The sequence below is a fragment of the Cricetulus griseus genome, chromosome 5, assembly GCF_003668045.3.
Source record: "Cricetulus griseus strain 17A/GY chromosome 5, alternate assembly CriGri-PICRH-1.0, whole genome shotgun sequence".
In the NCBI taxonomy this organism is placed as follows: domain Eukaryota; kingdom Metazoa; phylum Chordata; class Mammalia; order Rodentia; family Cricetidae; genus Cricetulus; species Cricetulus griseus.
In genome coordinates, this window is record NC_048598.1 from 181013515 (window position 1) to 181038135 (window position 24621).

Below are 24621 nucleotides of genomic sequence, written 5' to 3' on the forward strand. Positions count from 1 at the left end.
AGTACAAGTCACAACCATAAGCGGGAACTACAACAGAGCTGCTCACAAAGAGGGACAAACACCAGAACCAGGAACTGGCCAGGAGGAGAGCAACTGGAACTCTGGGAATCACACGGCCCTCAGCATGGCACAGCAGCCCTTGGAATGTAGCCAGGAACAATGAGTCCGCTCACACAAAGATCCACACATGAGCACTCACACAACTCGGTCCAACAACACAATGTCCTTCCCGTAAACATTAAGAAACTGCAGTCGAGGGGGCTGGAGAGATGGGTCAACTGTTAAGAGCACTTGTGGCTCTCCAGAGGGCTCAAATCCAATTCTCAACACCTACATGGTGGCTCACAGTCATCTGTAACTCCAGTTCCAGGGAGTCTCACACCTTCTTCTGGCCTCCCTGGGTACCAGAACATAAAATGCAAATAAAAACAACTTTAAAATAGGTTTTTAAAAAGGGAACTGCAAGTCAGTTATGGCTACCTATAGGAGCGGAGCACCTCTGGGTCACCACTGCTGGGCAACAGGGACCACTGTCAGGAAGGTGGAACTGTGTCCCTCCATTCTGGGAAGTACGTATCTGCAAAGACAGAGACTGGTGGCACGGGTGGGCTATGGTTTATTCTAAAAAGGTGTCAGAACTCAACTAGACAGGGGAACAAGCTGCTAACACATGGCACTTAGGAGTAAGGACATTCCTGAGAGAAGACATGCCAGTGAGGAGATGTGTGCTTGAAAGGCCGTGCCATTATAGAATGCAGTTCCCCTGACAGGTGTCACACATTCACATCTGAAAGCCACCTGCCAAGTACCGAGTGTCTCTGTCTTCTCTTTTACTGCATACACGCAAAGCATGTGCGCAAAGAACCTGCCTGGGGCTGGAGAGCTCAGGGATCCCCAGAGCCCATGTAATGCCAGCAGGAGTGACAGGCACCCAGTGTCCCAGAGGCAGAGACAGGGATCCCTGGAGCAAATGGGCTAGCTAGAGTGGCCAAATTGGTGAGCTCTGCGTCCAATGAGACACTCTGCCTGAATATGTAAGATGAAGAGTGATCATGAAAGACATCAGCACAACCTCTGTCTTCTACATGCATTTACAGAAACATACATGCATAACCACATGTACCAATTCCAGAGAAGCCTAGGTAACAAGGAGAACCCTAAGAGAGACATGCATAGATCTGCCTGGAAGGGTAAAGGACAAGATCTCCTGAGTAAATCGGGGGAGGGTGGAAGGGGAGAGGAGAGGCTGGAAGGAGAGAGAGGAAAAATAAAAAATAAAAAAATTAAAAAAAAAAACATGTGTGCAAGGAAGGAGGAGGACAAAGCAGCGACAGCAACAGTAACTGCTGCTGCTCAGAACAGAGTCCAAGGTCAGACGGGGCCACAGTGTGAGATCCTGCCTCAAAAGACCAAACCAAAGCACAACCAATCAGCTTGGTGCCCAGCCCTGCAAAGCCTTCTTTGGTGTAGCACACACCATCAAGAGTTAGCAAGTGTTCTCTGCATAAGGACAGAGGGTCTTCTTGGAGACAGAGCTCACACTAGCTTTCCCACGTGCCCCAACTCTGCTCTATCCTTACTCCAAGGGCTGTCTCCCATGCTAGCTGGATGATGGCTTCCCTCTTGCGGGAAGCTAGTTAAGGGTATGAACAGGGCAGCTCTGGGGAGACCTAAGTAGAGGTGATCTGTGTAGGGGCCACCCTAACCACGCCTCCTGGGGCTGGCTACAGGTGTACCTGGCCTCGGCCCCTAGGGCATGGACAGGGTGACGTGAGGGTAGTTTTAAGAGTCGGGGACACACGTGGGAAAGCCCCTCTTTTCCCTGCTGCTTCGGCTTGCTCTGCTTTCCTGCCAGTTGGCTAGGGAGCTCTGTAAGTAAGGCATCTTCCCTAATAAATATGTATCCTAACCATTACTGGATTATGTATTGGTAATTCACCCATAGACCTGTGTCACTTTTTGGTGGCAGACCCCTTGCTCACTCCCTTACCTCCCCAAAGACAGAACCCAGGCAGCCAACTTGAACACAGAAGCAGAAGCCAGCACCAAGAATGAAGGACCACGTGGCCAGCCCTGTACCAGACACCTGCCCATCACATGTCAAAGAAGGAAGCAGGGGCTAACTCAGGGCTTCATCGTGGGCCCTAGACCACCAGGGATGGCCTGCCCGAGTAAGCATGAGACGTGGATGGGCTGGATCTTCATCCAGTCCGACCATCTCAGGAAGGCGTCTGATGGTGAGACAGGCTGTGGGAATACTAGTTAAGTAAGGGACGTTTGTTTTCTTCCCTGACCTAGGAGTCAAGGAAGGTGGAGCCCATGAGGGGGGAACCTGCCTGCAGCACTGCTCTTTCTGCCAGGTGAGGACCCGGGAGGTGACCCCACCAGACACTGAATCTGCCAGTGCCCCGATTATGGATGGTGAGGAGTGGCCGGTTTTAAGCCTGCACCTCTAATAATCATCTAACATTAAAAACACTCTGAGTCCCTCAGCCGACAGAGACCAACTTGTCTTCAAAATGGCGTGTCTATTTCATGTACATTCCAGAACTAGCTTGCCAGGACAATGTGCAGAATTTTATGAGATCAAATGTCATTTAGGGACGAGTGACACTTAATGACCCCGAGTCTTTGCTTCTCTGTCTCATGCCTGAGACTTCTCCCATAAGAGAAATCTCATCTCTTCTGTGTGTATCCCAACCTAGGACATGCCACAGCCCTTTTTATTTTATACTGAGGCAAAAACCTCACTAAGTGGCCTGGGCAGGCCTTGAACTTTCAGTCCTCCTTCCTTGACCTCCCGAGTGACTAAGTTTACAGACAGTGTTTCACCCTGCTTGGCTGTCTGCAGGTGGATCTCTGAGTTCGAGGCTAGACAGGGTTATACAGAGAAACCCTGTCTCAAAAAACCAACCAAACAAATAAATCAACCAATGAGGTTGCCTGATTCTGTGTCTCACTGCAATGCCCCATACTTCAGAGTAGTTTTGATAAGAACTGGAGAGTTAGCCTGTGCTACATGAGCATAAGGACCAGAGTTCAGATCCTAGCATGTGTGTGAACATGCTACACACATGCATACACAAGCTGGGCATACCCATGGGTGTAAACATCACATGTGTGAACATGCTGCACACATGCATACACAAGCTGGGCATACCCATGGGTGTAAACATCACGTGTGTGAACATGCTGCACACATGCATAAACAAGCTGGGCATACCCATGGGTATAAACATCACATGTGTGAACATGCTGCACACATGCATACACAAGCTGGGCATACCCATGGGTATAAACATCACGCGTGTGAACATGCTGCACACATGTATAAACAAGCGGGGCATACCCATGGGTATAAACATCACGTGTGTGAACATGCTGCACACATGTATAAACAAGCTGGGCATACCCATGGGTGTAAACATCACGTGTGTGAACATGTTACACACATGTATAAACAGGCTGGGCATACCCATGGGTATAAACATCACGTGTGTGAACATGCTGCACACATGTATAAACAAGCTGGGCATACCCATGGGTATAAACATCACGTGTGTGAACATGCTACACACATGCATAAACAAGCTGGGCATACCCATGGGTATAAAGAACATGCATATAAACATGTTATATACATGTATAAAGCTGGCCATGGATATAAAAGCATGTGTATAAACAAGCTGTAACTCTAGCCTCGGAAAGTTAACGCTTTCTTCAGGCCGCCACAATGCACAGCCATGTGCACCCACACAAATGTGCGCATACACTGAAACACATAGAATAAATAATTAAAAAGTACAGTTTAAATAGCTGTCTTCTGGCCGGGTGTTGGTGGTGCACGCCTTTAATCCCAGCACTTGGGAGGCAGAGGCAGGCGGATCTCTATGAGTTCGAGGCCAGCCTGGTCTCCAGAGCAAGTGCCAGTATAGGCTTCATAGCTACACAGACAAACCAAAAAACAACAACAAAAACAAAATAGCTTTCTTCTGGCTTCAAACATACAACTTGTAATATCTGCACTGAGAACTGTGTGCTAATGCAACACTGCCTGGAACTTTCTGCAGGGGGGCTACAAAGTTTGTTAGGGACCGGATAACATATTCTGAGTTTACACACGCACGCACGCACGCACCACACACACACAGGTATCTTGGGGATAGCACTATGCCTCTTACAACACACACCTTCAAGACAAGGTGTGCCTGCAGTTTTACTGGGACCCACCACATAAGGTCAAGAATAGAATTTTCCACCTTAGGCATCATGATGGTCAAAATGTCTTGGATTCTAGAACACTTTTAGACTCTGGATTATGGATTCTCAACTGATAATTCACACTTTCTCTGGAAAATTATCAAATTTTCATACTTATTTGACAATGCTATGTTTGATATTTTGGGTTTTGTTTTTAGTCAGGGTCTCCTTATGCCACCTGGCTGGCCTGGAACTCTCTCTGTAGACCAGGCTGGCCTTGAACACACAGAGATCAGTCTGCTTCTACCTCGCAAGTGCTGGGATTAAAGGTGTATGACACCATATCCAGCTAGTATTGTTTTCTGGTTTTGTTTATTGTGTGTGGTTTATGTGTGCACACATACACGAGGCCACAGATCAACATCAGCTATCTTTGATTATTTTCCATATTATATTTTGAGACAGGGGTTCTCACTGCACCTGGACCTCACCAATTGGCTAAACTACCCTCAGGTTTGTCCAAGTGTGTGTCAGAGTGCTCTATGTATAATGCAGACGGTCTGCATTTGTTCATGTGTCATCTGTCATTTGTTTGTGGCATGTGAGCCATTTTTCCTCTTGGCTACTGTGAATATCGTGGCCATGCTTTAGTTTTTGTTTTGTTTTGTTTTTAAGAAATGAAACTGTGCCACGCAGTAGTGGCGACGCCTTTGATCCCAGAACTCGGGAGGCAGAAGCAGGTGGATCTCAGTGAGTTCAAGGCCAGCCTGGTCTACAGAGCGAGTTCCAAGACAGCTACACAGAGAAACCCTGTCCAAAAAAAAAAAAAAAAGAAAAGAAAGAGGGGATGGATGGAGGGAGGAAGGGAGAGGGAAAGAGGGGGAAAAGAAAAAGAAAGAAAAGAGAGAAGAGAAAAGCAAAGCAAAGCAAAGGAAAGACGGGGTGCTCTTCTACTGTGCGTGAGTTTGGTCACCACTTCAAGTGCCCAAATCAAGGCCCCAACTGCCTGCAACTCCAGCTCCAGGGGATCTGGTGCCCTCTCCTGGCCTCCAGGAGCACCTGCGTGCAAACATGGCATACACTTAACAGAAGCACACAAATGCATATAAGTGAAATGAAAAACCACGTCTTTAAAAAAGGAAGCCTCTTGTGAAGAGGATTGGCCTACAGTTGTCTTCCATACACAACGCTCTACAGTCACAGAGGAAGTGAGGGCTCTCCCACCTGGATGTAGGAGCACATGGCCTCCACTCAAGTACACTATCATTCATGAAGTGACTCTGGGCAGAAAGAGAGCAGAGGACACACACACACACACAGACACAGACACAGACACAGACACACACACACACACACACACACACACACACACGCATGCACGCACGCACACCACTCACCACACACACACACACACACACACACACACACACACACACATACACACACACACAGACACACACACACACACACATACACACACACACACACACACACACACACACACAGACACACACACACACACACTCACACACACACACACTCACACACACCACACATATACACACACACTCACACACACACACACACACACTCACACACACACACAGACACACACATACACACACACACTCACACACACACAGACACACTCACACACACCACACATACACACACACTCACACACACACACACACACACACACACACACACACACACACACACCACACACACACACACACACACACACACACACACACACACACACAACACACACTCACACACACACAGACACACACACACACACCACACACACACACACACACACACACACACACACACACACACACACACACACACACACACACACACACACACACATTGACCACTCTAAAAAAGATCCATAGGACACAAAAGCACAATCCATTGAAAGAGAAGACAGGGGTAAGACCTCTCAGTGAGCTAAGCCCCTAGTAAGACTCAGGAGACCCTCTGGGATACAGGGTGTGGGGCTGGCAGGAAAGGTCAAGGCACAGTTCGGTAGTCCTTAGGGGCCTGAGAGCTGATGTGTACCTGAGCAGTGACAAGAGCCAACAGCAGACCCACCGCCAAGCTCTTGGTGTGCATGTGTCTCCGAGCCACTTACTCATCCATTCCTCTAAGTGGCAGGCACTCAGGGTCTGCTTGCACCCACATGGGACCAAGAAACAAACCACATATCCTGTGGCCCAGGCACCTGGCATAGCTCCTCTGGGAATCTGAAGGCTGGGGTCTCCTCAGCTGCTGACCCAGGAAAGCCAACTAGAAACTCCATCTTGAGCCTCTAGAGTCTTCTCATCCCTTGCTTGAGTCTCTGTCTTGACCTTTTCCCTCTAAAACAAAAGGTTCCACAGGCCTGAACAATGTCCTGACCACCAGGGCCTACTCTAGGCCCTTGTTGCCCTGGGATCCCCATCTTCTAGATGCCCACTGGCCCACCCCTGCCCTCTGTCCAGTCTGTCCCAGAGGGGGCTCTGACCTGGGGCTCCTCATCACTGCAGTCAGATTCCCTGCTCTTCCTGGGGCTCTACCGTCTAGTATCAGTAACAGAGGACAGTGGACAGAGGCCTTGGGGAGACACCTGTCACCTGTCACAGGCATTCCCAGGAATATGCTGGAAGGGGTGAGCAGGAATGGAAGGCTCATCCACAGGGGTGTTGAGAGCTCAGTATCTGAGTCATTGGTGAGGGGTGAATACAGAGTGAGGGCCTGGCCCATGACCCCTGAAAACGGTGCAAGCAGTGAGGCGGAATGGCACAGGCAGGCTCAGAGCCACTGTACTGTCGTCCACATGGCTCAGGGAGCAAACACCTGAGCGGGTCCTCACACAGCTGGTTTCTAGAGGTAACGTACCAAACCTTTCAGACATGAGGTCACCTGGGCTATGTAGGGAACACTGCCTCGAGTGACACTCAGGTGAAAGGTCGGCATGGAAAAGGAAGACCTATAGAAAAAGAACAAACCACATAGAGAAATGAGGGACAAGGGAAGTAGGGCCACAGCTGGGAGGCTGGCCAGCCTGGGTGGTGTGTAGATGTCACACTTGTTCCCCCCACAGCAGCAGCTCCTGAGACGAGCAGCTCAGGTCTGTGAACACAAAGCACACACACACACTCCCACTGGCGGGGAAGAAGACATTCACCAGCAGGACAGCTCCAGAGAAGGCACTATGCAAAGGTGGCTCTCCACATCCCGCCACCACTGCAGACTCACAGGACAGCCCAGGGTCGCTGACTCAGAACCTGCATGCTGTCACTCTCCTGTGTCCTGTGACTGGCCAGCCTCACTTACTTAGCTCATTCCCTACTACCTGGACTCTCACCAGGGAGCACTTTACAGAATATACTCTCTATACAGCCATGACCAGGGACCCCTCCATCAATGTATACCCAGGCAATGTCACCACTAGAGAATATCCTGGCCCAGAGCGGGTGACAAGTGGCCACTTTGTACCGCCCTAGTAGCACTGTGGAAAACAAGGACATAAAAGTATTTTATGGATTTCCAAAACCACACTAGCACCTTGGCTGGTTCTCTAAGAGCATGGATTTCCACCTTTTCCTTCAGGCATGTGATGGCACACAAAAGGTTATGACCTCTGTCTCACAAAGGACTAAATCTGGAGGCCCCAAACCTGCTGACCGTATGTTTGTTGGAGGAAAAATTGAAGGACCTTTTGTTCCAGGCACAGCCCCCTCACACATGCCTGTCCACGTGGGAGCTGGGCCTGTGGTGGCGGCTGGCCATTTGTCTCTCATGCCCTGCAGGCAGAGAAATACCACATGCCAGCATCCTGAAGGCCAGGCAGGGTGTTGCCTACTCCTGTGCAGCTCCAAGCGTCAAGGCTGCATATGCAACCCTGCCATTCCTCGCTGCAGTGAGCATCTGAGGACAGACTTGTTAAAAGGCCTGGTGTGCACAGTCCTGGAGGAGCAGGCTCTATGAGAGGCTCCAGGCTCATTCACTGTACCTTGGACACCTGATAACCTCCTCCTGTGTGGCCTAGGGCAGCTGCCAGTCCTCACGGCTGAGCTGTTTTCTACATAGTGCCTGGAGATGGGTGCTCCTTCCTGGGTAATGAGGAGAGAAGTCCAGGGGTGCCTTCTCAATGTCCCCACTGGCCTAGGACAGCTACTATAGTAGGCAGGGGTCAGTGGGCTGGGACTAGGCCAGATAACCATCCACCCTTGGGCCTCTACACACCCACCTTCCCACCCCCTCAGTGGCCAGCCCCACCAAGGAGGGTAGTAGAGAGGAAGACAGGGATAGTGCCACTCAGGCCTGGGACCACAGAAAAGAAGACAGTACAGTCAACAAGGGGGAGCTATCTGTGTAATGTTGGCTGAGAGTGCAGGGAAGCCTCCATGGAGGTTCTGTGGAAAGGCTGAGGGTGCACTCAGACCTTAACTAGGGGCTGCACTCACCACACAATCCACTGCAGCCAGCAGCCACTGGCATACCTATTCTAGATCCTGCCACCAGGAGGCTCTGTGCTTAGATCCACAGGGCCTGGTCTTCCAGCCCAATGACCCAAAGGCCCCAAAGGGAGGCCCCATTCTTCCATCACCACCCAGAAGCCCCAGTACACATGTGTGCTGTGCAGCTGACAGGTGACAGAAGGAAGTCTCTCTCTGCTCTACTATCTCCTATGTCACAATCCTGGACGCAACTGTGAGGTGATGACAGCTGATCTTGACTGGACTGAGATGCCTGGGAGATCATTACAGCAGAGCTCTGGTGTGTCTATGAGGGCATTTCCAGGCACTACCAAATCATGAGCGCTCCCAACATAATCAAGGAGCCACTGACAGATTCAAAACTGGAACAGACTATTGGAAGACAATGGGACTCTGGAAGGTGGGACATGGCTGGTGGGAAGAGGTCACCCTGGAGAGTCTACCTTGACCCTGGCCCTTTCTTGTCTCCACAAGGTGAGTAGGTTTCTGCTACCATGACCTTCTGCCATTATGTTCTGCTTCCCTCCAGGGGTTAAAAGCCAGAAACCAGGAACTGAAACATCTGAAACTTGAAAACAAATTTTCTCCTTAAAAATGTTTCTGTTGCAGGGTGGTGTTGGCTCACACTTTAATTCCAGCACTTGGGAGGCAGAGACAGGCGGATCTGTATGAGGTCGACCTGGTCTACAGAGTGAGTTCCAGGAAAGCCAGAGCTACTCAAGAAACCCTGTCTCAAGAAACCAAGAAAAGCCAGGCGTTGGTGGCACACTCCTTTAGTCCCAGCAGTTGGGAGGCAGAGGCAGGCGGATCTCTGTGAGTTCAAGACCAGCCTGGTCTCCAGAGCCAGTGCCAGGACAGCCTCCAAAGCCACAAAAGAAACCCTGTCTCAAAAAAAGAAAAAAACAAAACAAAAAATAAACAAACAAACAAACAAAAAACAGGAAAAAAATGCTTCTGTTAAGTCTGTCACAATGACAAAGTTAACACTTAGACGTGTGTGTGTGTGTGTGTGTGTGTGTGTGTGTGTGTGTGTGTGTGTGTGTATGAGAGAGAGAGAGAGAGAGAGAGAGAGAGAGAGAGAGAGTTAACCTGTAATACAGGGGGTTACGTGGGGGGGGGTGTCACACAGAACAGAGGTCAGTCTAGCTGGTGGTTACCCTTGTGGTAGGTGGAATAGCTTTCTTCCTTGCAGACTTCTTCACCACGTTTCCTAGGGTTACATAAGGAAGCCAGGCTCCAGGAGCCTCAGCACTCAGGGGTCCATCGTTTAGGAGGTACTGCAGAGGCACAGAAGACAAGCCCCAGGGAGGAAGAGAAAGTGCAGAGCACTGCTGGAGGCACTGAGGGAAGCCCTGCTCTGCAAGTGGTCACATCAGAAGACAGGCAAGGCTTGTCTTGTGTGGGTCAGAGCCACAGTCACCTCAGAGTCACCTGCAACCTTCACCAGCCAGTACTCTACTGTGCCCAGGCTGACAAGAGCCTGATGTCCTTCAGGGATGGATGCTATGAGCACAAGCATCTGTCATATCCTTAATGGCAGTGATTTTTCTGGTACAGGGATCTAAGATGTAGGTCAGGCACAGGGCCATTCTCATGAAGCCCTCCTACAAGGTCTGGTGGACCTCACACAGAAGGCCTCTGCCCTGAGCAACCATCCTGTAGCAGCAGCCCTAGAGTATGAAATCTGCAACCACAAGAGATGTCTCCAACTAGGAAGGGGAGAGTCTGAGAGTCATCAAGCTTGGGAACATCTAAGCCTTCTAGACAAGCGCCAACACCTTTCACCTCCTGCCCCTCCCACGGTGGTAATTAACAGGACAGGGGTGAAGGGTGGGCAACAATGGGAATACAGACAGGTGTGGTGGTGTACACACCTGTTATCCTGGTACTTAGGACCATCAGGAGTTCAAGGCCAGACTGTACTAAGTGACAGCCTGTCTCAAAATAAACAAAAAGAATGGGACACAATTTGGGTAGGCACCACACTGTTTCCTGTGCCTTCAACCTTGTGATAGGTAATCTCCACCATCAACTTGACTGACTCTGAAAAACACAGAAGACAACTAGTTACCTCTAGATGAGCCATGAGGGTGTAGAGGACAGAAAGACGCACCTGTGTGTGGGAGGCACCTACACATCTGGGAATAGACGGAACAAAGGAAAGGAAGAGCCTGCAGCACAGGCATGCTCTCTGCTTCCTGTATGCTGTGAGGTAAACAGGTGTGCTCTAAGCTGCCCACTTAGCTAGCTACCCAGAACTGTATCCTCTGAAACTATGAGCAAAATAAGCCCCTCGCCCCTTAAACTGCTGCTCTCGGGGTCACACCAAAGGGTCTGACTAGCTCAAATGGTCAGCTCTCTAAGGAGAACCCAAAGCTGCCTGTCCCAGGTGTGTCCCAGGCGGTTTTAACAGCCACTCCACAGTTGGCTGGCACCAGCAGGGGCAGGGCAATCCATAATGACAGGTTCCACAGGGCTTGCCTAGTCCTCTCAGGTGACTACAGAGTACTGTTTCACATTGTAGCTACCAACGTGGTACCATATTGGAATACCTCCAATGAGGCAGTCTCCCCACCCAACACCTACTGGATAAAGGCACCTGGGGGGGGGGGGTAACTCCAGCTACCTGATGACAAGAGTGAGCACCAAGATACCTGGGGTGAGCCTCAACGGTACCAGTAAGGGAGGGTGGGGGAGAAGGCAGGACAAGCTAAGACTTATTAAGAGCAGGGAAAGCGTGGTGGGGGGGTGGGGGGGTGTCTCTCATGTCTTCCAGTAATTTGCTGGGAGTCATGGGTCAACAGTGGGAAGGAACTGTAATGCTGCCCTGCCCACAGGTACGGGGTGTGGGGCTGATGCGAAGGCAACAGAAAAGTTCACACACTCCAGTCATCCCATCCTCTGAAAATAAGGGGATGGTGGAGTGGGACCATGAGACTGTCTTGGATTCCTTCCTGATCCCACAGCAGAAAGACATTCAGGATAGACATTGTAATGAATGAGAACTGCTTCCCCGGGACACAGGAGGAGGGAAGTAGCTGGATGGAGTGAATCACCTCACAGCAGAGGACTCACATACCAGAATCTAACCAACATACTCAGACCCCAGGGCCACCTGTGAGAAAACACAGGCCATAACTTCACTTGCATCTGTCCTCGGCTGAGGCATGAGGCCTCATGCAGATGGAAGTACTGGAGACCCCACAATCCATCACGGCTCAGCGAGGTCCTATGCCCCCTCTGCACCTCTGTCTCAGCTGTTAGTCACAGAACAGGATCCATACAGTAAGGGCTTCACAGCGAATGCCTGCGCTTCCCTCCAGGGAGGCTCCAATGCCCAGCTGTCTCCTCATAACCTCTACTCAGGCCACAGAGACAAGTCCTGAATGTGGAAGGCTGAGAGCTCACTGGGGCCTCCCACTAAGGATGTCCACAGAGCCAAGAGACACACGTTCACAGAGTCAGCTGGCAAAGCCACCTGTGCTTGGGGCTAAGGATTTGGAGAACAATGACCACACTTCTAAAGCAGAGACCATGGGGAGAGATAAAACAACTGCACATAAACAGCTGGACTCTAGAGCTCAGAGGGTGGAACACGCAGCCTCACAGAGGGCCTGGACTGAGCTCAATGCTGGGTACAGGCTGAAGCAGCCCAGAAACCAAGGGGAGTGACCAGACAGCCTCCATCCAGGAGGGGATTGAGGAGCAAAGGGAAAAAACACTTAAGCCAGAACAAGGAAAGCCATGCTCATATGCCAGAGTCCCAAGGAAAATAAAAAATATGTCAATAATACATCCTATCTATTCAGACTGAAAGGAACGCTCTTCAGAGTAACAGAGGAGGTACATCACCCACACGGAACAAGGGGCATGCTTATTACAAGTGTCTCAAAACCAGGGCAAAGGGAAGCCAGCAGGCCAAGTGATGAGCAAATAAACCACCGAGAATCTGTCCATCTCCCAGTGTAAGAAGGACACTGACACACAGCCTCCACTGGCAAGACTGGAGGGCATGCTCCAGGAAAAGACAGCCAGTCCAGCAGGCAGCCGTGGACAAAGTCAGAGAGCTGTTCTATGCACAACACAAGGCCCTGCCGAGGAAAACCAAGGCCCAATGGGCCCACACAAGAAGTCCGCCTATGAGGGCTCACTCTGCAGAGGACAGGAAGGGGTGCTGGTCTTAGTGCTAACTTCACACACATTTTAATGAAATAAGAAAAGTAAGTGACTTAGAAACCCAACGTCTTTTTATTTTTTAAGATTTCTTTCTTTTTATTTCATGCCTCTGATTTGCCTGCATGTATGTATGTGTACCACAGCACGCCGGGGGCCTCAGAGTCCTGAAGAGAGTGTTGGATCCCCTGTGACTGGACTCAGACAGTTTTGAGGTGCTGCCATGTGGGTCCTGGGAACTGAGCCTGAGTTCTCTGTAAGTGCTCTTAACCACTGAGCCACCTCTCCAGTTCCTAGAAACCTAATTTTTTAATAGTAAATCAATTTTGGTCAACCTTTAATCAATTTTTTCATAGAAAATAAGAAAAAATAACTACAAAGGGAAAAAAAAAACAAAATAAAGTACAAAGTGACAAAAATCAATGTAAACATATCAGTGACTACACAACTAGGCTGCACTTGTCATTAAAAGCTGGCCATGGGCTGGTGAAATGGCTCAGTGAGTAAAGGCCCTTGCCACCAAGACTGATGCTTGAGTTCCATCCCCAAGGACCATAGGATGGACATAACCAACTCTTTCAAGTTGTCCCTTGACCTCACACATACTATAGCAAGCACACAACAAGTGTACACACACACCACACACACACACACACACACACACCACACACCATACACACACACACACACACACCACACACCATACACACCATACACACCATACACACACACCATACACATACACACACACACAAAGATACCGCTCTGAGGTCCTGACCCACAGAGGGAGAGTGCTTAGCCTGGAGAGCCCTGGGGATGGATGGTGCTGCCTGACCCTTGGTTCCTAGGGGCTCTATGCAGTCTGTCCTGTAGCATATGTAAATATCCTAAGGAACAAGTGTGCAATGGTGACACCTTGCCTATGCAGCACCCCTGTAGCAAAATCCCCAAATCTCACTGCCCTTCACAGCTTCCTATCTTTGTCCCTTCCCACAAATGACCTGGGTGTCACTAGGCTCCAGCTAGTCTCCCAAATCTCTACTGAAATCACCTGCAGGTGTGACTGTACCTTTTACTCTGACACTGTCTGCCCTTTGTGGGACACGGCACAACACAGCAATACCTGTCATGGACCAGCGGGATGATTTTATGTTCAAATGATTTTCCCAGTTTTATTTATTTCTCTGCATTTCCCCCTTAATTACCACTGTTTTCCCCTTCTCCCCTCACTTTCCCCACAGGGCTGGAATGAAACCCATGACCCTAGGTACACGAGCAAGTACTCTACCCCTGAGCCACACCCCTGAGCCCCAAAAGATGACTTAGAAAGTGGAGCCTCTTCCCTTGGTGAGCTAGGTGAGCAGAACTGTAGCTTTGGAGTGAATACCCCAAGTGTTCATCCTGTCTGTCCCCCAAGACTGACCTGACTGAGCTCTTGAGAGAAGCCCTGTGGATGGTTGTACGTCATTTGGCTAACAGCACAACAACCCCTCAAAATGCCCAGAACTCTGGCCCCTGACTTTACCACTGTAAACTAGGAGGCTGACCCAGGATTGAGGCAGTAAGCAGGCAACTAACCATACGCAGGCTGGCCTGGGTTCTGGGGCTTTTGGCCAGGTGCCATGCTGGACACACATGATCTGAGAGAAGCCAGGAGAGGACAAGGCTGAAGGCCATGCCACAGTGACTGACACAAAGCATCTATCTGTATCCAGTATGGTCAGCTATATCCAGGAACCCCATGAACTATAAGCTTATCCCAATCTAGCCCTCTGCTTGGGCTACTCGCTCTTGTACTGTGATGTAGCGTGCCCAATAGCTGACACTTTGACTGACACACATTGCTGAGTACCAGTTACAGCAACCAGGGCTACTGACAGCCAAGCTGCACTAGCAGCACAGGCAGACCCAGGGGTGGCTCCCATCTTACTCTCTCCCTGTGCCCATGAGAATGCAGGTGGAGAAAACTGAAGTGAACTGAAGCTGCCAACTGCGTGTCTACACATCCAATGATGCCCGGAGCCAGCCACAGAAGCAGTGGTGACCATCGCCATTCATTATCCTTAAAGCCACTGGAAGATGTTAAAAAGGAAACTCATAGGCAACTTTTGTATCCAATCAGACATACTGTTTTTAAATTCTGAACAAAGTCAATTTTATTGGGGTATCTAGTTATCTTGCCTTTCCTGCACTGAGGGCAACACACCTTCCAGAGAAAGGTGTGGAGGAATCACAGCCACTGCCCTAACAGGGAGCCCCCAAATGGAGCACACGCCACTTAGCAAGGCAGCCTGGGCTCCTATTTTAAGTGCAGAGCATGTGTGGTTTTGATGGCCCCCGAACAGAACCCCTCCCCACAGCCTTGAGCAGTGTCAGAGCACAGCATTCCCCAGTTGGCGGTGCAGCTGTTCCTGCTGGCCTGCCAGACCCCTGCCTTAGGCCTCTGCATCGTGGTGATCATGTGGGCTGGTGACAGGGCCAAGGCAGAGTTCCATAAGGGTAGCTGGAATGTCTACATCGAGTGGGGGTGTCCACACACGGGCCTGGGAAGAACTTGGGAGGTAGTGAGTGTTCTCCCGGTGTTACTGCTACCCTTTCTCAGGGGAAAGGTGTCTTCCAGGAGACAAAACATCAACCAGTGAAAGAAAAGTGAGGCCCCCTGCACAGGCTGCCTCTCAAGTCACAGCAAGGCCAGATGCTTAGAAGCCTGGGCCCTCTTCATCCCCCAGGACCTGCACCTCAGTGACTATTCTACAGGCCATGGGAAGGGGCTCCCTTCATCTTCCTGTATACATGACTCTGTGGCAGACTCTCCATTGTCCAGAGCCACCCTTCCTCAGTGCAGGGAGTTCCCCCAAAGCAGCCCTCAGAACACCTCCCAGGTTCTGGTTATCTGGAGGTCAGGGTCCTGGGAAGAAATCTTTGTAAGTCAGAGCCTGACCCTGTAAGGGCCCTGCTCTCCATCTCCGGATGTCCCATTGCCAATTAGAGAAGATTCTAAATGCTTCCATGACATACCAGAGATGAGCCAAAGTGTATCCAGCAGCTGTCCAGTCTTCTGTGCTCTCTGGGTATGTGCATGGGAGTAATTAGAACAGAGGCGTCAACTCCTCCTTAACCCAGCAGATAATCTCAGATTCCACCCAAGCCATAACCAACTATGCAGGACACTCCAAGTGGGCAGATGCCAGCTTGGTCTCTACACTATTGCACTGGGGCTTGGGTCTGGAATGAGCAAGGCACACCCTGAACACAGGCCCTGGACCTTCCTCCCTGTGCCCCCTCTCATTTGCACCTGAGGGCACACACACAGACACACAGACACTTTATTGTCCTGGCTATGCCACCTGAAGCCAGGGCCCCAGAGAGTCTCTCCATATGACGTAGCTCTGTCACCTGCATGCGTCTCCACAGCATCAAATGAGACCCCAGTTGCTGTGCACAAAGCAGCAGACCTCACTCTAGAATGTTCTCCCACTCCCAACCCTGCCTCACTGACACCCAGCTCCACCAAACCTTCCTGACACCAAAGAAAAGAGTGGATGGAAATGGGACAGTAGCAAGGACCTTGGCCCTGCCCAGTTCTCAGGCCATGCGTATTCGATAGTGCCCAGCAACCAAGGCAGTGCAGGCCACAGCTTTTGCATAAACCACCTGAGGGAAATGAAGTTGCCACAGCCCCAAGTCTCACAGGGAGGGTAAGTCTGCCTTGCTAAGAGGATTCCATACAACAGCAGATACCAGAACAGAGAAGTGGCCACAGGTAAGTTTCCCTGAGTAGGCAGATCAGAGCCATGAAGACCCCAGCCATGTTCCAGGCCTATTCTGAACCCACACGGCCTCTCTAAGGTGCAGTCTTCCCCGTCTTTCCCACAGAGTTTTTGAGGCGATGCTAAGCTCACAGCCTCTTCAACCAAGTCAGCCTCGACAGTGCCGCCCTCCTCCCAGAGTCCACGCTCCAACCAACACACTCCTCTGCCCACTTCAGCCCCCTCACATCCATCTCCAGCTACACTTACGTCAATTCAGGCTCCCAAGCAGCGCTCCTGCCCCAAACAAATCTTCAAAACAATCCAGACACTTCCCCTTACTCAAAGTAAAACCCACATTCTTTAGCACACCATCTTGGTCAATTACAACATCCACCGCTAGTTCCTTGGACTGAGTAAGACAGACTTGATGCCGATAGAAGGAGCTAACCCTGCAGCATGGAGGGAGGGGAGGAAGAGGCCCAGAAGGACTACGCCAGCACATGAACACAACAGGCAACTGCCAAGGAGCTACAATGCTTGCTATCCATCACACCTCCTCACTCATGAGCTGACATGAGATGTCTAGGGAGAAAGGCTGACATGTCCACACCTCCACCCAGCGCTGCAGAGGTGAGTGAGGAACACAGGGAGGAGGCAACAACCAAAAACAAAAGGGTCTGGAACCTCCCAGAACTAAAGAAAACCGGCAATCAACGAGCCAAACAACTCCAGGCGGGGCCAGCACAAAAGAAATACACACCATAACACATCGTCAGACAAGCTGTCACAACAAGGAGATGACCACAAAGCCACTCAACACACTGCCCTCCAATGAGTCACGGCTGCCTGACAGCTGCCTCCTCTACAGCAAGACCAGAGGCCACAGCCAGTGGCCACCCTGAGGGAGATGCTGTCCCTGGAGCCAGCACCAGGCCCCAGGGGACAAGAAAGAGACAAGACACCACTGGATAAAAGAACACCTCATAGGGCTGGAGAGATGGCTCAGGAGTTAAGAGCATGGGCTGCTCTTCCTGAGGTCCTGAGTTCAATCCCAGAAACCACATGGTAACCATCTGTAATGCACCCTGGTGCCCTCTTCTAGCCTGGGAAGAACACTGTATACATAATAAATAAATAAATAAATATTAAAAAAAAAAACCTCATAGTTATCAGATTCTCCCCAGAGGAAAGCCTCAGGAAGTCTTTCCAGTGCAGGGAGAAGATCCCAGGTCCTGAGGTGCATGCGAGAACACGGGAGAAAATGCCACCAAGTAGCTGCCAAGTGTTAACAGCTAAAGCAACACGACAGCACCACCAGGCTTAAGAGGGCTAGAGATTCACTGCCGCAGTAGCCCATGCTAGAGAAAAGAGCTCTCCCAGCCTTACCGCTCGAGAGAAATGCCTGCACAAGGGTGCAGTTAAGGGTTCACTGAGCAGCCAGGAAAGAAAAGTAGTAAATTTTATGTCAACGAGGGAGGGGACATTCAATGCAAAATTAAGGTGAGACAAAAGGAAAAAGTACAGGATGAATTAAAGCACAAAAATAGAACAGACACGAATACAGTACCGCCAACTGAGATAAATACAGACGCGATGACTCACTAAAAATACATAAGAGGCCAGGAGGGCATTGGTGGTGCACGCCTTTAATCCCAGCACTTGGGAGGCAGAGGCAGGCAGATCTCTGTGAGTTCGAGACCAGCCTAGTCTACAGAGCAAGTTCCAGGACAGCCTCCAAAGTCACAGAGAAACCCTGTCTCGGAAAACTAAAAAATAAATAAATCAGGATGTCGGGTTGGATGACTACTAAATCCAAACACACACTGAATAACCAGTTATAACCCATACAGAAGGCTAGGTGACAATTTAAAGAAAGGGGATGGTTATAGGGGGATCTCTGTGAGCTCCAGGACAGCCCGGGCTACAGAGTAAGTTCTAGAACAGCCAGGGCTTCACAGAGAAACCCTCTCTCTCTCTCAAAAAAAAAAAAAAAAAAAAAAAACTAAACTAAAAAAGAAAAAAATCATCTGTGCTGGGGAACAGCTCAGCGGAAGAGTAACTGCCTGGGAAAAGCGAGGCCCAGGATTCAACCCAAAGCCCATTACAAATAAAAGAAGATGAGAAAAAGGCAGACAGTGGGGTAGAGAGTATTCAAGTGAGTAAACTTAACGCCTGGCAAATATAAATTTATTTGGGGGCCATGTTCCACAGTGTACACGCAGAGGAGGACAATCTGTTTCCTCCTGCGGATGGAACTCAGGTCACCAGGTGTGACACTGCGGAACCATCCTGCTTCTCACCATCCCAGCTACCACCCAACCATCTCAACCTCCCCCCAACAAATGTTAACGTTTTGAAAAGCCATGCTCACCCATACTAGAGTGAGACTCTTAACTTTCCCAACTGCCTCTTCAAAGACTACAGCAGACAGCACTCTCACGATGGTCACAATGGGCATTGTGGCTCATTTTCATACTCCTAAAACTTAGGAGGCTGAGGCAAGAGGAGCACAAGGTGGAATTCAGTCTGAGCTACAAAGACACGAGGCCTGGCAGTGGTGGTACACACCTTTAATCCCAGCACTCAGGAAGTGGAGGCAGGTGGATCTCTGAGTTCAACATCAGCCAGGACTACATAGTGAAACCCTGACTTAAAAAACAAAAAGGCAGCGGGCTGGAGAGATGGCTCAGAGGTTAAGAGCACCGGCTGCTCTTCCAGAGGTCCTGAGTTCAATTCCCAGCAACCACATGGTGGCTCACACCATCCGTTATGAGATCTGGTGCCCTCTTCTGGTGTGCACATATACATGGAAGCAGAATGCTGTATACGTAATAAATAAATAAAATCTTTAAAAATAAAAAACAAAAACAAAAAGGCATGCAGTGGTGGTGCACGCCTCTAGTGCTAGCAACTTGGGAGGCAGAGGCAGGCGAATTTCTATGAGTTTGAGGCCAGCCTGGTCTACAAAGCCAGTGCCAGGAGAGGTGTCTCAAACACCCGCCCCCCCCCAAATAAATAAATAAAACCAAAAAAATTTAAAATGCCAGTTTAGGGCCCAGACCAACAATGTAAGTTGGGTGCCAGATATACGGCTCATAGGAAAATCCTCCACACCACAAATCCCCAACAAGAGTCTAAGGGGAAGTCATCACACCGTCCAGGACCGCTGGGAGAGTGGAAGGCTGCACCCTCACCTTAAACTGGGGCAACAAAAGATGACTTTCTTTTCATGTGCCCACAACATGAACCCTGAGGAATGTGTGTGACACAGACACACATGCTTGTCAGCAGAACCCACACATTCCTCAGGGTGCATCAGGGGCCTCAGCCAAAGCAAGACACATGCCTGAGAAGAAGCTTGTGGCCCAGTGTCTGACAACCACATGCAGCTCAGGAGACTGACTGCACGGGCATTTCAAAGCTTTTCTGTCACCACAGTCACAATTAACCCAGTGGGCCGCAAAGCCAGACATAAAGCACACTCGTAACCTTGAGATCTCTAAGTCAGACACAGAAGCAACTAACACAGTGGGCTTCACAAAAATCAAAACTCCTGCTCATCCAAAACCAGTAGAGGTCGACACACAGACCCATCTGTGGTCCCAGCCACTTGGGAGGCTCACTTGAGCTCCAGCGTTGGGAGGCCAGTCTGGGCAGCACCATGTGAGACCAGTCTCAAGTGAGATCACAAAGCAGACCCATCAAGCAGAGCGGAAACACCAGCAAAGAACATCCACTTCTGCTGCCCAGAGGGCTCCTCAACTCCGCGAGGAAAACAGACCCTTCCCAGTAAACACCAGGAGGCAAGCCACACTTCAGACTTGGGACAGCTCATGGGAAAACCTTGACATCACCCATTCCCAAGGAGAGTCTAAGGAAAGTTTACCACACTGTCCAGGACCAGCAGGAGAGTATTTCTTAAACTGAAGCCCTATGCCAATAATCACCAAATGACAGCCTCAAACTACAGAGAGAATCCAATGTCTAAACAGGGGTTTGTTCTTACAAGGGAGTATTACTTAACAACAACAAGGAGTCGGCTGACAAAAAAAAGCACGGATGCATCAAAGACAGCCTCACTCTACCCCGTGGCCCTCTGGGGAGATGACGCTGCCTGGAAAGGCAGAGCTGGCAGGGTCAGGGATGACAAAGGAGGACGGGGGCTCCTTGCTGGAATGACAGAGACGTCTGTGCCTTCCACAAACACAAGTCTACAGCAGTGTACACTCCGGACAGAAAGTGCTGTCCAGACACCAAGAGACCCTTCCTCGAGTGAGCCGGCGCATGAAGTCAGGAGAGGCGAGGAAAAGCACCAGGTGCACAAAGCTCAGACGCAGGTCAACAGACTCAACAAGAAAAGAATCCAGGTGGAAGCACAAAGGTCCAAAGTGGTAAAGACCCCACGGAGCAGTGGATGGAGAAATGCCCGGGAGTGGGTAAGGACTCTGGAATCCCAGCAGGACAGACGGCAGGGGCAGGACACTGGCTGTCCCTAGCAGCATGGTGTACCAGGCTGTTGAAGCAAAGTGAACTTGGCAACATGGCTGGAACAGCACTGAGTATCAGGAGTTGGATCCTTCATCCCAGCAGCCCCGGGGTGCCTAGCACCCAGCTTCCCCCAGGACAGAGAGCTGTCTCACCACCTCCCAGGGAAGGAAGGAGAACTGAAACTCAACCAATGTCACAGTGAGGGGGATAGATTCCACCCCAACCCCAGCAGCCCCACACTCCAGGCCAATTCTGAGGGACACATGTAATTGAAGGGGGGCATCCCAACAGTTAGAAGTGGGAAAAGATTACTATCCCCTGTAGAAACTGCTGACATTCAAGTAGGGAGAAGAGAAAGAAAAATTGGCAAAAGGCATGAGTAGGAATTTCACTAACAAGGAAGTACAAACAGTCTAGATTCATAATCAGAGAAATTCAAACTAAAACCACAACACTGTTTCACACCCACCAGCTTGGCAAGAATGCAAGGCAGTGAGCATTCGCACCCTGGCGCTGGGGGCCAGAGCTGGCACTGCCACTTTAGGAAGCAACTGAATAGTAACACTGAGAGAACACACGCCCACACCTCTAAATCCTCCTACTTGGCAAAACACGTTCAAGGCAGTCCTGTCTTCCACAGGGACAGGCATGCACACAGGAGACAGGTAGTCCGCAGTGCCAAGGGCAGGTTTGTAACTGGGCAGAAACCTGACAACATCCCTTAACCGAAGTCCAGGTGTCCCCACCTGAGGAAATGCTGTCCAGCAGTCACTCATCAACAGCCACCAGCAGAGATGCAGCTCACAGAACTAAAGATTTGAGCTCAGCCAGGGCAGAGAGGGAAAGACCTCAGGGAACACAATCACTATCCTCTCAGCAGGCAGTGTCCAGAAGAGCAGCACTGGACTGCACGCAGGCGGCCTGAGGGTGTGTGCACGGGAGAGGGTGTGCACTCAGGAAGGACATGAGGCAGCAGGGCAGAGAAGGACACAGCACACAGGACACACAACAGAAACTCTGTACTGAGACTACATGCGTTTACACACAGAACATCTGGTCCACATGACCAAGGTCAGCTCCAGAGAAAAAAGTCTCTCTCTCCTCGGTCCAGGCCAAAGCCCAGAGCACCCCTGCAGCTGCTGCTGCTCACCCCAGATGCCCCATTCTTCCCTGTGTGCAAGCCTGTCCTCAACCAGCGTTACCCTGACCCTGCTTTCTCCTACAGAAAGAAGGTATTCTAGGTTCTGCAAGAACAGAGACTAGAACAGGCATGATGGAGCACACCTACAATCCCTGGACACAGCAGGCAGAGGCAGGAGGATGGGGAGTTCAAGGCCACCTGGGGCTGCAAACAAATTCAAGGCCATCCCTGACTTCAAAGCAAAACCCTGTCTCAAAAAAATAGTTCACCTGGCCAAGCACTGATGGTTCATGCCTTTAATCCAAGCACTCAAGAGACAGAAGCAGACATATCTCTGTGAGTTCGAGACCAGCCTGGTCTACAGAGTGAGTTCCAGGACAGCCAGAGCTGCACACAGAGAAACCCTGTCTGGGGGGGGGGGGAACAGAAACAAAAAAGTCCACCTTTAGAGGACCTATCAAAGAAACTCAGAGGCTGCTAAAACAACACAAGGGCCAGTGTGAAGGGGGGGTGCTCTGGACAATGAGCTCAGGACGCTCAGAGACAGTGTTAGAGGGGGAGGGTCCAGCATGCCCCCCTGCTCCGGCTTTGATGACATGAGAGACACTCCCAGTGAGGCACACACTGACCCTCTGCTCCCAGTCTTCCAGATGCCACGGGTCTAGCAATTGCGTTCGGCATCCACCCTTCCTTTCCCAGAGGCACAGGCAAGACCCAAAAGGGAAAAGCCACTGTGCAGTGCCCCCTGTACCCCAACACCACACTCAGAGAGGCCTGCTGAAAGAGCTGTGCAGAGGGAGCCACAGGCCAACCCGAGGTTCACCTGCGGTTTATGCCTCCCTAGCTTCCCTCCCTAGCTTCTCTCTACTCAGGTTCCTCCCCGCCCCAGGCACACTGTCCAGGTTCTGTACCTGGAAGGCTCTTTGGTGATAAGCTCTTTCCCTGTCTCCCCAGAGGGAAGCTGTCTAGAGTTCCTCTTTTCCCTCACTAGCTGAGGCTCCTGAAGAAGATCCAAGTCGAGAAGAAATCACAAAAGTTTCGAGCTGGGCAGCAGAATGGGAAGCCGTAGGTCTCCATAAAGGTAGGTGCCCACAGCGTCCGCCCGGTGCGTAAACCTCGGTCTAGCCCTTTGCATGGAGCGAGTGGGAGAGGTCGCCTACCCGGGGGGGAGGGAGGCCAGGCTTCTGCAACCGTAAAAATGAACAGCTCCGAGCAAGGAGCACAACGGACTCCGGGCGCTCTCTCCGCAGCTCCCCCTTGCCACAAGGCCGACAGGTGAAGAAAGAGCAGACCCGACCCGCAGGGCACAGGGGAGGCAAGGGTGGCGAGTCCTGTGAGCCTCGGGCCCAGGCCTCTGGGGTGTGACAGTGCCGCTGCACGCGGGAGCAGCGCGGTGCCACTAGCCCCGGGCTCGACCGCCCGAGCCGCCCGAGGTCCGCGGCGCGCAGCCCCGCCCGGGACGCAGGTGTCAAGGTGCGGGCAGAGCACTGGCCCGGTGGGTGGGCGAGCTGACGGGCTGGCGGGCCGGTGGGCGAGCGGGCGAGCCCCAGGCCCGCAGCCCCGCCCGGGCCGGCCCAGCCCTCCGGCCCTCGCCTGGCTCTCGCTCGCCCGCGCGCGCTCGGGGGGCGCTCGGGGTCCCGGCCGGCGGGCAGGTGCGCGCGGACAAAGCGCAGCAGCGCGGGCGGGGGCGTACCTGGGCACGCAGCTGGGGCTGGAGCCGTCCACCTCCCAGGTGGCGAACAGGTTCATGGGCACCGGGGTGTTGAGCGCTCCGGGCGCGCCGGGCAGGCCGAGGCGGCCCCGCTCGGCCATGGCGCCGGCCCCGCCGTCCCTCGGCGGCCTGGGGCTGCGCCGGGCCGCGGGAGCGCGGCGGGCGGCGGGCGGGCGGGCGGGCGGGCCGGGCGCGGCGAGGGCGGCGGCGCGGTCACATGGCGCCGGCGGCCGGGCGGGAGTCGGGCAGGCCCGCGGGCGGTGTCCGGGGCTGCGCCCGCGCCCCGCCCCCTACCGCTCCGCGCCGCCCATTGGCCGGCTGGGCAGGGCTCGCGCGGCACACCCAATCACCGCCTGCCGGAAGTGGGGCGCGCGCCCCAGGGCGTCTCCGGCGCCCAGCCGCGGGAGCGAGCCAGCGAGCGAGCGTAGAGCGCGCGCGCCTGCGCACAGGCCCTGCCTTCCCAGGGTCCCAGGCCAGCGATGCGGTGGCTCCCGAAGTGGCCGGCTCGGCCAGCCCTGGCGCTCCCTGCCGCGGGCTGTGCCCCCGAGCGCATGCCCGTGTGCCCCGCTGCCTCCTGTGTCCCTTGCCGTCCTGCGTGTCCCCGCGTGGGCCCCCAAGGCCTCCGGGCGCGACTCTGTAGGCCCCACCCACTCTTATCCCTAG

At 51.9% G+C, this 24621-nt stretch overlaps 1 protein-coding gene across 6 annotated transcripts in view; it reads right to left on the bottom strand.

Moving 5' to 3' along the window:
- Pacs2 (phosphofurin acidic cluster sorting protein 2) overlaps positions 1–24112 on the bottom strand; it is a 60424-nt gene extending 36312 nt beyond the window's left edge. For 2 of the 6 annotated variants that reach the window (XM_027416669.2, XM_027416668.2), the window contains exon 1: positions 23941–24111. In XM_027416669.2, coding sequence (XP_027272470.1) covers positions 23941–24059 — 119 coding nt within the window. In that variant the 5' untranslated portion in view covers positions 24060–24111. Of the gene's footprint in view, positions 1–23940 lie in introns of all 6 variants that reach the window. The other 4 variants (XM_027416670.2, XM_027416666.2, XM_027416667.2 and 1 more) reach the window with 3 other exon arrangements.
- Between the last annotated feature and the right edge of the window lie 509 nt (positions 24113–24621).